The sequence below is a fragment of the Clytia hemisphaerica genome, unplaced genomic scaffold, assembly GCF_902728285.1.
Source record: "Clytia hemisphaerica strain Z4C2 unplaced genomic scaffold, Clytia hemisphaerica genome assembly, whole genome shotgun sequence".
NCBI lineage: Eukaryota > Metazoa > Cnidaria > Hydrozoa > Leptothecata > Clytiidae > Clytia > Clytia hemisphaerica.
Genome location: NW_027104060.1, coordinates 838114 through 851972, shown reverse-complemented (window position 1 = coordinate 851972; position 13859 = coordinate 838114). Strand labels below are relative to the sequence as shown.

At 37.0% G+C, this 13859-nt stretch overlaps 1 protein-coding gene across 1 annotated transcript; it reads right to left on the bottom strand.

Moving 5' to 3' along the window:
• Positions 1–982: 982 nt before the first annotated feature.
• On the bottom strand, positions 983–13777 carry LOC136812426 (synaptic vesicle 2-related protein-like). Its single transcript, XM_067068920.1, has 14 exons — positions 13664–13777; positions 13175–13263; positions 12499–12597; positions 12028–12099; positions 10319–10443; positions 9608–9671; positions 9054–9188; positions 8370–8507; positions 7915–7994; positions 6802–6878; positions 5786–5884; positions 5131–5242; positions 2927–3101; positions 983–1733 (listed from the first exon to the last, which is right to left on the bottom strand). The coding sequence occupies exons 1-14, from the start codon at positions 13755–13757 to the stop codon at positions 1566–1568; spliced, it is 1527 nt and encodes a 508-aa protein (XP_066925021.1). The 5' UTR covers positions 13758–13777; the 3' UTR covers positions 983–1565.
• Between the last annotated feature and the right edge of the window lie 82 nt (positions 13778–13859).

Genomic DNA, 13859 nt, shown 5'->3' with positions numbered 1-13859 from the left:
CCTTCATCAGTTAGTTTAAAGGGGTAATCAGATGGTTTGTAATATTTGGTATGTGAGATCCTTCTATTGATCTGAGCAAAATCTTAAAATATTTTTGCCTAACTATTTTCCAAAGTCGAGATATTTATGTTACAAGTTTTTGGCTTTTAGGATGAAAACAAGAGAATTTCAACGTAAGAACCGTGTGAGAACCCATTTTCAAAAATTTCAAATTTTAATAAATCGATTTTGGAAAATTGTTACATCAAAATTGTTAGATCGAAATTTGGTCAAATTTGTCCCGCTAAGGGTCGTAAAATTCCCTAGTATCACTCCCGGGGGTTTTATTAAGGACCACAGAGGGTTTCTGCAATCTAAATATCTCAAACCATCTGATTATCCCTTTAAACATGTTCATGGTTTAAAGTAGCATACATTGGCAAATAAAGTTATTCCTGACATTGTAATATATTTAATTGCCCAAAAGTAAACAACAAACAAGTCTGATTTGAATGTTTGGACTATCAACATGACTTCATATTTTGAATTTCAGGCCATATATAACATAAGAGTTTTTTATATTTTGCTCAAGGGTCAACAATGTAAGAAAACATGAAGGACTTTTCAAGCAAACAAATTTGTTGAGATTTGAATACATGTTTTTTTATAAAAGCATCGAAAAATTTTGAAGCCTTCGGATGTTCTTTTTGGGCTTTAAGCCTGAAAATTTTCTTAACATGCTCTTATTTTTCACCATTTTATGAGTATTTTTGTCTATTTTCTTAAGAAAAAAAGGTTTTTTAGAGTTCGCAAAGTCTTAAATTATTCTTAATGTGTTCTTAAATGTTTGCCCATCGAAGTCTTTATGTTCTTATATAGTTTGTTCTTATAAAAAAAACGTGTAAAGCAGCAAATCTAACTATGTTATATTTTTCAATTCACTTTCAAAAAGTATTCTTCTTCTTCTTAAATCCCAAGGGATTTGAAAACACATTCTTCGTCTTTGTCAATCATTAGTATAACAATGGTTTATATTTCAGTATTTTGTCACAATGAGACTACATGAGCTTATTTTTTGATGAAAATATCCTGCTTGTTGAACTTCAAGTTTTTCAAACTCCAAATAATCGGCATGCTTCGACTATAATTTGATGGGGGCGATTGAAATTGATGGTATCCAAGCTGTCAAATCTCTCTATGTAAAATGCAACATCTTTTTATCCCAAATCGACGTCAACTTCATACCAGTAAAATGTACCTTTATTTTCCTTTGATGTCGAAAAAACGTCTTCCTTTATTTAAAGTCACCTTAAACGACTTTCGTTTAGCCTATTTGCAGCTGATTTCATGCCCTTTTCTTGAATGACACCTTTCTACACCATAACCAACTTTGATTTCACGTGTCTTCCATCCAATCACGTGTCTTCCATCCGATCACGTGTCTTCCATCTGATCACGTGTCTTTCATCCAATCACGTGTCTTCCATCCAATCACGTGTCTTCCATCCGATCACGTGTCTTCCATCTGATCACATGTCTTTCATCCAATAACGTGTCTTCCATCCAATCACGTGTCTTCGATCCGATCACGTGTCTTCCATCCGATCGTTCCCAAGCTTCCTCAGGTCTTCGTTGATTTCTTCCAGACCTTTACCTTTTGTTTCGATGGGTAGAAGTAACGAACAAACTCCACCAATGATTGAAAAGCCGATGTAGATTGATAAACTTAAGCTCAAGTTTGTATGTGTTAAAACCTGGAGAATAGAAAAACGTCAAGAAAATGACGAAGAAAATTTTTGTTTTTATTGAATTAAAACACCCCCTCCTCACAGACCAGGTGGGAATTTTTCAACCATTAGGGGTAAAAATATTGGACCAAAACTCGATGGGGATTGATATTTCCATGTTCATTGCTGGGAATTTGAATTCCATTGTTTTTTTCAGTATAATTTTCCACTAGGGACGATATTTTTGCCATTTTTCTTAGTTGGAAGGGGTCCAAGGGGATGTGTAAGAAGGGGTGTATTAGATTCTTATAGATGCCTTGAACGAGTATAAAAACACTTAAGGGATTGTCAAAGGAATCGTAAATGCATTTTTTGTTGACAAATTGATATCCATGTTTTGTAAAACAACAAAAAAGCTAATTCCAAACGTACGAAGAGCGAAAAGAATATTCATAAGAATCGATTTAAACAAGCTACCGAAACCGGGCTGTAATGCTTCCCAACTCTCCCTTTCCGTCAGCGAGACAGGACTGTCTCAGGGATTTCACAAAATCGGTGAGTCATGCTTGTTTAAAGTTCTCTTAAGAGTATACAAGGTCAACAGGACAAGATTGTCTCAAGGATTTCACAAAATCAATTATTCAGGTCTGTTTAAGGCACTTCCTCGTAGCCCTTTTTACCCAAGTACCCACCCTGGGATCAGGCCTGTTTAATCTTTTCTCAAGGGATCACAATGTCAGTGAGACAGGAATGTCTTTAGGCTTTGGTAGCGAGACATGGACGTCTTAGGTTTTGGCAGAGAGACAGGGACGTCTTAGGTTTTGGTGGCGAGACAGGGACGTCTTAGGTTTTGGTAGCGAGACAGGGACGTCTTAGGTCTTGGCAGCCAGACAGGGACGTCTTAGGTTTTGGCAGAGAGACAGGGATGTCTTAGATTTTGGTAGTGAGACAGGGACGTCTTAGGTCTTGGCAGCCAGACAGGGACGTCTTAGGTTTTGGCAGAGAGACAGGGATGTCTTAGATTTTGGTAGTGAGACAGGAATGTCTTAGGTTTTTGCAGTGAGACAGGGACGTCTTAGGTTTTGGTAGTGAGACAGGAATGTCTTAGATTTTGGCAGAGAGATAGGGACGTCTTAGGTTTTGGCAGAGAGACAGGGATGTCTTAGATTTTGACAGCGAGACAGGGATGTTTTAGGTTTTTGCAAAGTATTTTATATAACCTGTGAAACAAAAGGTGTCAGCATTGCTCCAATCCTTGAGATAGCTGAGCAAGATCCTAAAGCAACGCCACGAATTTCCGTAGGGTACACTTCGGGCGTGTAGATATATCCGCCCACATCCGCCACTGCTGCAAAACATCGGACGCCGAATAGGAAAAATGTTGTCCAATTCCGACTGAAAGAGAAAAAAGTATCGTAATATAGAAACCATTAATGAAAACAATCAAAAAAAACGATAACCCATTAATTCGTATAGGGGAGAAACCTTTATTTAGGCGAAAATAAAAAAATGTAGTGTTTCAGGAATGCGGGTGAAGGAAAAAAGCTCTCATGCGGCCGGCTGCAAAAATTCTTTTTTGCTATTTTTGATAACTTAGAATCATTGAAATAGAACTTTAAAGATAACTTTTATGTACAAACAGTATGAAGTAAGCCCTTAATACTAATGTATCAATTACTAACGAACAAAACCTGATTCAAGCGGTAATAATCTAACAAAACGACGTTTGATAAAGTGTGAACGGTCAACTTGATTTTCTTTATGATGAGCCATATAAATGAACCCGTAGCCTGCGGCTGGGTCAGAAAAAGATTTTTTTTCACCTGGCCGGTTTCCGGAAAACTTTTTTATTTTCGCCTTAGTTTCCTACGCGGTATATTTAAGTGTTTTTGTATTATGTAATATGGGTGGTATGTGATATTATGATAATTGTTACAGGATAATATCAGTTTGCATAATTGGTCCAGCGCGCAGCAGAATGGACCTTTAATTCCCAGTTAGATTAAAGGGTTGTTTCAGGTAGGGTCAGGTAGGGTTAGGGCTAGGGTTGGGGATGGGAGTTAACCCCTGGTTAGGGTTTTGGCCCCCGGGTAGAGTTTGGAGTAAATACCATGTTTATAAGGAACTTTGAACTCCTCAATGGAGTTGTGACTCGATGGCCGAGTGGTTAAGGCGCTGGCGTTCTAATCATAGGTGCTTTGTATATAGTGGGTTCGAATCCCATAAGCGGCAAAGGTATCGGAATTTCGGGAAATGCAGAAAAGATTTCAAAACTTAGCAAACCAAAGAAAGTGTCAAAGAATAGAAGCTCAGAGTGGAGGATGGAAAGGAAATTTTTTTGCGTCACCCGGTACGAACGACATTCGGTTATTGCCACGTCAGCTGGACCTTCACGCCGCTCCGGCTTCTTGTCTATAGACTACATTTGTATGTGATATTATGATAATTGTTACGGGATAATATCAGTTTGCATAATCTATAGACTACAATTTGTATGTGATATTATGATAATTTTTACGGGATAATATCAGTTTGCATAATCTATAGACTACAATTTGTATGTGATATTATGATAATTGTTACGAGATAATATCAGTTTGCATAATCTATAGACTACAATTTGTCCCTTGTCTTTTTGCTTTCTTTCTACTTTGTCTAAATTAGCCGTCTAGAACACTACCTAGACCAGTACGGCGATACATCAAAAGATTACCTTGAACTAGTACGGCGATACATCAAAAGATTACCTTGAACTAGTACGGCGATACATCAAAAGATTACCTTGAACTAGTACGGCGATACATCAAAAGATTACCTTGAACTAGTACGGCGATACATCAAAAGACTACCTTGAACTAGTACGGCAATACATCAAAAGATTACCTTGAACTAGTACGGCGATACATCAAAAGATTACCTTGAACTAGTACGGCAATACATCAAAAGACTACCTTGAACTAGTACGGCAATACATCAAAAGATTACCTTGAACTAGTACGGCAATACATCAAAAGATTACCTTGAACTAGTACGGCAATACATCAAAAGATTACCTTGAACTAGTACGGCGATACATCAAAAGACTACCTTGAACTAGTACGGCGATACATCAAAAGATTACCTTGAACTAGTACGGCGATACATCAAAAGACTACCTTGAACTAGTACGGCAATACATCAAAAGATTACCTTGAACTACGGCGATACATCAAAAGATTACCTTGAACTAGTACGGCAATACATCAAAAGATTACCTTGAACTAGTACGGCAATACATCAAAAGACTACCTTGAACTAGTACGGCAATACATCAAAAGATTACCTTGAACTAGTACGGCAATACATCAAAAGATTACCTTGAACTAGTACGGCAATACATCAAAAGATTACCTTGAACTAGTACGGCGATACATCAAAAGATTACCTTGAAGTACAAAGCAGTAAGAGTGTGAAGAAAATTCCCATCACGAAGAAGCCGATTGCTTGAAGCCATTTTCGTCCAACTGTATCTGTTAAAATGGCTGTCACCAAAATCGCTGAAAGTAAAGACGAATTTAAAGTTTTTAGAGATTGAAGGTACTCTTCTGTTTCAAATTTTTATAAGAACAAATTATATAAGAACATAAGGCTTCGATGGCCAAATTATTAAGAACAAATTAAGGCTTTTACGGGCCTCTTATTGAAAGTGGACAAATACTCACAAAATGATGAAATTAAGAACAGGGGGTTGTTTGTAGGGATTCGAAATACCGTTTTCCCGTTAAAATTTTTGCTAAATCCCGGAATCCCGAAAATTGAAAAAAAATGATAACACCGTCACACCGGTTTGTACAGGTTCAAATACCGGCATGATGACAAAAAATAAAGCTAAATACCTTCACCGTCTGATTTTAAAATACCGTTTTCCCGTCACTTTTTTCGTCAAATCCCATAATAACGTACTAAAAAAGAGCCAATCCCGTCACACCGTAAAAGTACAACCCCCCCAGAACACTCTGATGGTGGATATAGCTTCGTCCAGGGATATAAAGGTCAGTGGAAACAGCGTCTGGTCAAGATTAACAAAAAGAAAAACTTACCGGGGAAGTCTGCAGCCAGGACATAAAAGAAGTGAAGATAATCTGCTTGTGTTAACGGTTTGCAATTCACTGCTTCATGTTTTTTCGCTGCTGGTTCACCTGTAAAAAAATACAGCATGAATTAATAACGGTGAGAATAGTATAAAAAAGCTGTCAAAATTTCGTCCGAGAGAATGTTTTACCGTACTCATACTACCTCATCGGCCCTTATTACGCCGGCCCTGATTAACGTTATTTTACGGCTCGTGGCACAATAAGGGCCGGTGTTAAAAGAGCCGGCGTAAAAAGGGCCAAAATTTTGCAATTTTTACCTAAAAGCGGCGTTAATTTTTGACCATTTTTTCTCAATTTAAAGGATTTTAAGCATGACTAAAGGATGAAAACTATCCATTTTTTTACTCTATATCCAAAACTTCATTTAATCTAAATTTTAGTTAATAATTACTGTTTTGAAGCCTGAATAACAATTTTTACAAGTTTTGGCGTTATTTACGGCCCTAATTGGCGCAAGCTCAAAATTAGGCTGTGGCGGGATAAGGGCCGGCGTAAAAGGGGCCAGCGTTAAATTAGGGCCGGCGTAAAAAGGGCCGATAAGGTATATGTACTATTGAAAGTCTAATTGCAATTGTGCGTTGCACATAAAAGTTCTTATTCTAGAATACCAGAGTGTATCACTTGATAACGTAGCATAGTAGTACGGCGATGAGTTTTAAAATTTCCGTATATGTCAGGCCCGGGCGACTCTATCTGAAATCTATCATATGTGCAGCCCAAATTTAGGCCTTTAAAATCGGACCAAACAAAAATTACTCAAATTTAAGTAATTTTAGCCGAGAAATTGATTCTTACTGTGTATGGTTTGGTTTTTTAAGATTTTGCTTTGTTTTTCTCACTTTTCACATCCTTACATATGCATTTTCTTGCACTTTCTTTCATTTTAACCCTTGCAGTGCACTTTGGGAAACCTGTACAAAATGTTGCATTAAAGGGTTGAGAGTTTGACAAGAACCTCTTACCATAACAAGTATATGAACTTGAGAATAATGCAGTTGTCAATAGTGACAAACCATAGATGTTAAAATGCGATGCAAACCTAGAGAGATAAAAAAAATTGATTGTAAACCTTCATATGAATGATTTATATAATTTTATTTATTATACCAAAGTCTTTTGCGAAGGACATGAAACTTGGTATTTTTTCCTTTTCTATTAAAATTAAACGTCCAAGTGAGTTCTGTTGGTATTTTTTTAACCGCCATTTGGACAATTGATGCAATGGTATTATTGAAGTCTATGGTAGTAAAGCAACAAAACATCTTACAGTCAACTCTCTCTAATTCGAACTTTTCTCATTCGAACCTTTCTGTAATTCGAACTAAAATGTTGGTCCCCTCAGCTCCCGGGGGGGTTACTTAGGCAAAATGGGTGCCGGGTATGTGCAAGCCATAAGGGTACCTTTTCTCATTCCTCAAAAGTCTCTCAAAGGGGTACAAATTCAAAAGTTAGTCTCTAAAAGGGTCCCAAAATCACAAAAATCAAAAATTTCTCTCTCAAAGGGTCACGATTTCCAAGAATTTTGACCAAAATTTGGTGAAAATCAAACCAAAATTTGGAAAAAATGGACCAAAATTTAGGAAAAAGTCTCTCAAAGGGTCCCAAAATCACCAAAATTTTGTCTCTCAAAGGGTCGATTTTCGATTTTCAGCTCGGACATACCCGTCACCTCGCAAACCTAGTACCCCCCCCCCGGGCCTCATCTAGAAAGTAGTGTATCAAATGCTCTCTTTAATCTTTAATTTAAAAAAAAACTCTTTGTCCCTTAAAGATCGAATTCCAGGAGTTCGAGAAGATCGAGCAAACTGAATTTGTTAATGAGCCAGAGATATAACACATACAGTTGACTCTCTCTAATTCGATCTTCAAGGAGCCAAAAAATTTCTTCGAACTAGAGAAATATTCGAACTAGGGAGTTTGTTTTTATATAACCTTCCAACTGAGTGGCTCCATGCTTTAGTTCGAATTACAGAAATAATAGAGGTTCGAATTAGAGAGAGCGTTGACTATACTTCAGTCACAGCAGATATCATTAGGAATAAAACAGTCGAAAATAGCTCAACAAACTTTCTCACCACATCACCCATAGTAATAATGTTTGTCTCCAATATCCACGTTTGAACAGGCCTGAGAAACTTCCATGTTTGTATTCACCCTGATAAAAAATAGAAAAGACGTTAACCAAGGGTTTAAATCTGAGTGCCATGTATACACGTTCTAGATTTGCCAATACATTGTCCCAATACGAGTCCCAGACTTTAGGCTATAACTCCTGACCACTTGATTTTAAAAGGGCATAAACAGAATTTTTTTTAAAAAGAGTATATTTTGTTGATGTGATGATTTTATTCATATCAATAAAGTGCTTAACCAACCGAAATCGGAAGCACTTCAGTCACTCTACCGTCCTCAAAAAGTGCAAATATACATTAAACTTGCTAATCATATCAGAGGCGGAATTCAGAGGGCGGGATTCAAAGGGCGGTAGTATGCTGAAATAGTAGCTGCATCAGAAGGGAAACATATAAACCTGATCTTTCTCGAGTGTGATGAGATTTCCTTGCAACTTCTCCTCCTTCTTATTCTCTTTGGCAGCTTTATGGAGAATTTCTTCAGCTTCTTTTTGACGGCCTTTTGAAACCAAATAACGCACACTTTCTGGCGGTTGCTGAAAAAGAGATCATATATTCTTAAAGAGAAGCAAACTATGTCAGTTTTTTGTACCATAAAAGCGCTAAAATTTCACCAAAATGAATAAACCTTGTTTATAAATAAATCTCTTGTTTTTTCCATTCGATGTTTAATTAGGCTCCCAAGCGGTTTGCGTAATGACGTGATAAGGACTTATTTACAGCGTGACTACGTGATTTGGAATTTTTTTCTACGTGATTGCGTGATGAGAGGTCAAAACGTGATCGTGATTTGAAAGATTTTCGAGCTGTGATACGTGATTTGGACTTTTTTCAAAGGGATGCGTGATTGTCCATTTTTTTGCTGATTTGGGATTTTTCAAACCGACCGCTGCGATGGAGTGTTGGCGAGAGAGGGGAGACGATTAGAGTTGTGCTACTATTTATAAATTTATAAGTATTGTTTTAACTTCATCGCAGAGGTCTCCGTACGGGAATCTTTTATGAAACAGACAATGCGCATAGAGTGTACTGCGAAGCGATAAACGTTAGACCCACGTTAGATGAACGTTAAAACAACGTACCTTGGATAGCAGGGTAGCTACAACGAAAATAAGACAAGGCCATGCAGACCAAAATAATAACACTCTCCATCCGTGACGTGGCATGATATACATCGCAGAAAGCACTTCGAAGCACGTGCCAAAAGACCAAAAAATCTAAAAAGAAGAGAAGAAACATTTTGACAGACTATCAAATTATCGAGAAAAGGGAAGAAATGGATACCTGCAGCTTTGCAATTATTTATAAGCGAAAAAAAGTTCAAAAAAATATGAAGTTACTTCGATAGTATACCCCTGTCTCACAGCTTCAGTGAAAGTTTTTCCCACAGCGGGGATTGAAGTTCTATTCTTCTAAGGGTAAAAAATCCAGTAAGGTTAGTTTTGGAGTGTAATTTTTTACATAGAATTTTGAATGGTGATGAAATCAAAGTCAATTTCCCAGTGTGACTGAAATTCTAAGTATTTTTCCCACCAGGGACGAAATTTTTACTAAATTTTCCAATGGGGCTGGGATATCCCAGCGGGTCTGTGAGACAAGGATGTGACAGTGACAGAGGATAAATCATGAATCTTACTCCAGAAACGTTGATAGATAGTCCACGAGCAGCGACTGGTAAGTACTCCACAATCAATGTCGTTCTAAAGAAAGTAGTTTCGAGAATATTAACTATGTATTGACTACAATCATGGTCGAAATCTATTGAGAATTAAGCTTATTTACTCGTTTTTCAAAATTCGAAGTTCGGGCGAGAAAGTCGATTTTGAGCCATCTCTCAAATTTAATCGGATAGTTCAATTTGGCTTGGGTTTATAGACTTCTAGGCTATATTATGAGCCTTATTGGACCATTTTTGAACTTTTGGATCTTAAGTCTCATGTTAAAGTTCAGAGTTAAAACTCTACCCTTCCAACCTACTGTACAGCACTTACAAATCGTTTGGGGTTTCAAAACTTCCCGGTGAATTTGCCTTTTTTCTCAAATATTACGAACATGATTGTATGATTATAACTAACTTAGGAAGTTTAAATTTGTAAAATATAAAATGACTATGGCAACAAGTTCAGTTGACTCTCTCTCTAATTCGATCTTCAACGGATCACAAATTTTATTCGAATTAGAGAAAATATTTTATACATTCAATTCCCAAAAAGGAATTTAAGACTAAAATATTAAGTAGACGAGTCATAAACATATGAGAAAAATTATGAGAATTTTTACTTTTTTGGGACATACTGTAAGACTTATTGTATTTATTGGGATCGAAATTATTTCACTTTACACTCACCCTTGCACTGTACCAGCCATGGAGGCACCCACACCACCCCGCAACAATAAAATCATAACATATGTGTGTGAAAAAGCACTGATTAAACCAAACACAAAAACCCCAGTTGTCGACCATATCAAAACCTGTGATGTGTAGAAGAGTATTAAAATTACTCTCGGGTACCTAATAGCCGGGGGTTTGGAATAAGCGGGGGGGGGGGGGGTTGGAAAAAAATTCAAAACTTAATAAGCGGGGGGGGGTTGGAATAAACATGTCCTGGGTGGAAAACTTTTGAAAAGGAGGCTAATGCAGCAGAATTAGGACAAAAGAGGGAACTTTCAAAAACATTTTCCCAAAAATCAATAAGCGGGGGGAGGGGGGGTTGGAATAAGAATGTCTCGGGTGAGTTAGGGCGTGTCTAGATTTTTAAAAATCACAAATCCCGTTTCCGCGACCAATAGCACCCATTCTCAGGGATTCACTTATGGATTTTTAGATGACCTATACCTTAAAGTTTCAGGACCCGGTGTTACGTAATTAAATATTAACCTAAAAATTAATTATTAAAGAGAGTGTGAATTGTGACGTCATCAAATTATGACGTCATAAATAGTAAATTAGCTCGAACTCTATAAGTACATGTCAAATCTTTGTCAAATTTGGACCAAAGACGCATCTTAATGGTGTGATGACGTCAGCAAAAAATGCAAAAAATCGAAAAATGCAATTTTTTGCTGACGTAATCAAATTTTTCCAAAAATTTTTTTTCAAAACTTACATTTCAGTTAGATGCATCTTTGGTTCAAATTTGGGATAGATTTGACATGTATTTTTTATATTATAGCGATTATACGATTCATGACGTCACCAAATTCGATCAAATTATGACGTCATGATTACAATTTCTTTAATAATCAATTTTTAGGTTAATATTTAATTACGTAACAACCGGACCCTGAAACCTTAAGGTATAGAGGTACTTTAGAGCCCTAAGTGGATCTCTGAATCTGGCTGCTATTGGTAGCGAAAACTTAGGGTAAAATGTTAGGTTTTTGAGACTTGCCCTAAGTCACTCGAGGTCCTTGGTGGAAAATTCTCGAAAAATTAATTAGCGGGGGGAATTTTTTGGTACAGATTCCTTGTTATACGTTGATGTTGTTAAGGCCGAGAAGATCTGGAAACATCATATTAGTAAGGGTGATTATCAATAGATAAGCCACGACGACGGACGAAATTTATTCGTTCACACAACGGAACTTTTCTCTAAAGGCTAAGCGGAAAGCGAGCATTGAGTTTCAAGCCCGAAGGGCTAGAGGCAAGACTCCTGGATGGGAAATGAAACCACTTATCTCCCATCAAGAACGGCCACGCGTAGTTTTTACACAAGCGTTAGATTGAAATTAAAATCTATCACTAGATTTCAAAAATTGTGGTCCTCCAAAACAAAGAAACCGCTAGATACATCAATCGTCATGATTACGGCGCGTTCTATGCACGTTTTGGATTGGAAATAAGCGGCTTTAATTTCTCTTGCCTGAGAAGGTTAAAGTTTTGCCTCTAGCACTTCGGGCTTGAGACTCAATGGAAGCAAGGTAGACTACCCTTGCATAGAAACGAATCTGCGTTTGATTTTTTGTTCTAAAAACGAAGCGGATATACTACGCGGGCTAAGTCTAGCTTGCTTTTCGCAAGAACTTTTGGTTATTTACGGCTAGCGTGTCACTTACCTTTCTCCGACCGTAGGTGTCACTTGCCCATCCCCAAAAGTATGAAAAAATCAACATCCCAATAAACACAATCTGTGGTGGAAAGTGAAAGCGAATATTTTTTGACTGAGGTAGACTTTTCAAGTGTCTGCAATTCAAGTGTCTGCCTTTCCTAAGACACAGGAAGGCGAGAAGACTGCATGTAAAGAGTTCTTATAAAAAAGATAAATTGACGTCGGAGGGAGTTGTATTCAACGAACGTAGTACCAATGCAAGCGAAATGCTGCATCGTTTACTAGTCTAGAGTAAAAGATACTCAGCCTTTACGCACGCAAAAAAATCTTGTTTTTTTCAATTCGAATTTTACGGGACTGCATGATGGGTTGAATATCCTTGAACATTTCGAATTTAATTGCAAGTCTTTGATTTTGTTTGGATAATAATAAATTTTGTTGGAAAGGTGAATCAGAGTGGAAATGTTAATTATCTTACAGTGGTTAGCATAGCTTCATGGTAATGTGATAGGTGCCATTCACATCTGACTGCTGGCGCCAAAATTGCCAATAATGCCATTTCTAATGAATCGGCGCTCTATATTAATGGAAAATTAAAACAAACTAAAATTTCATAGCCATCCTTTATAATGGACTCAGTTTGGAGGAGCTGTAAAAATCTAAAAGAGCTAAAATGCAGAGTCAGCAATACACTCTTCTCGAGATGCATAAATTTATTGTTGTCCTCGTTTTCAAACAGATTTCATTGCTATAAAATTACATATTCAAAATGTCTCATGAGGTGTAAACAACACAATTATCATTGTGAATATGTAATTTTATAGCAATGAAATCTGTTTGAAAACGAGGATAACAATGAATTTATGCATCTCGAGAAGAGTGTATTACGAATATTAAGAGTGAGTGAAAGATGGCTACGGTACACTAACCTAAATTGCTGCAATGATGGCAAAATAGCACCATTGAATCAAGTGAACAATATTTAAGTTATAGATAGATAGATAGAGTCGATATTTTATATAGAAAGCCAAGTAGTCTAGGACTTTTAGGCAGTCTTTCGATTGTTTTCACGGGTTCCATAGCCAGCCGGCTCGGCTATCTAAGAACTTAGCCATCGCTTCATAAAGTGGGAGGAAATTTATTATTATACATACCCAGGCGAATCCAACCATAGCCAACAGTTTCAGTTGGAATTTACCGAAGCCAATCCGTTCGATAGCTTCTTCGATCGTATAATCATCTCCTATATCCAAAGAAATGAAATGTTTGAACGAATATTTTCAAAGCAGTGCTTAACGTAGACTGTACCAAACCTTTCTTCACTGATAAAATACACGACAAGATTTTCTTTGATTTATGGAGAATTTTTCTTCTGTAAAGATTATACTTTTCCATTAGACAATCCTATCGCCTTCACAAGATCACTAAAAAAGGGAATAGTTTAGGAGGCGGGAAAACTTGTGAATGGGTAGTTAGACGTTTACAGTGTAAAGTTTGTTCCAAACTCGACCGCCACTTTATTTTCCGTAAACTGCCATGACGCCCTGACTCTACTGCGCATATATTTTTCCCGCGTTTAACTATTTAACTTTTATCCAACTAGAGATGAAATTTGAAAAAAGTTGTGCAGAAGATAAGTTTACCTTTAGGTTCGATATCGTCATCATTTAAATTTTCATTTTGTAATAAACTCTCTCTTTCTTTGTGTTCTTCCATCATCTTTCCTGTGTGTTTCATTCAGTCATAAAGTGCTTACTAAAACAACAAGAACAAAACACTTTGTAATGAAATCTATGCGAAAATTTTTCCATAACTTTTGAATCCATTTGGCACGGATTC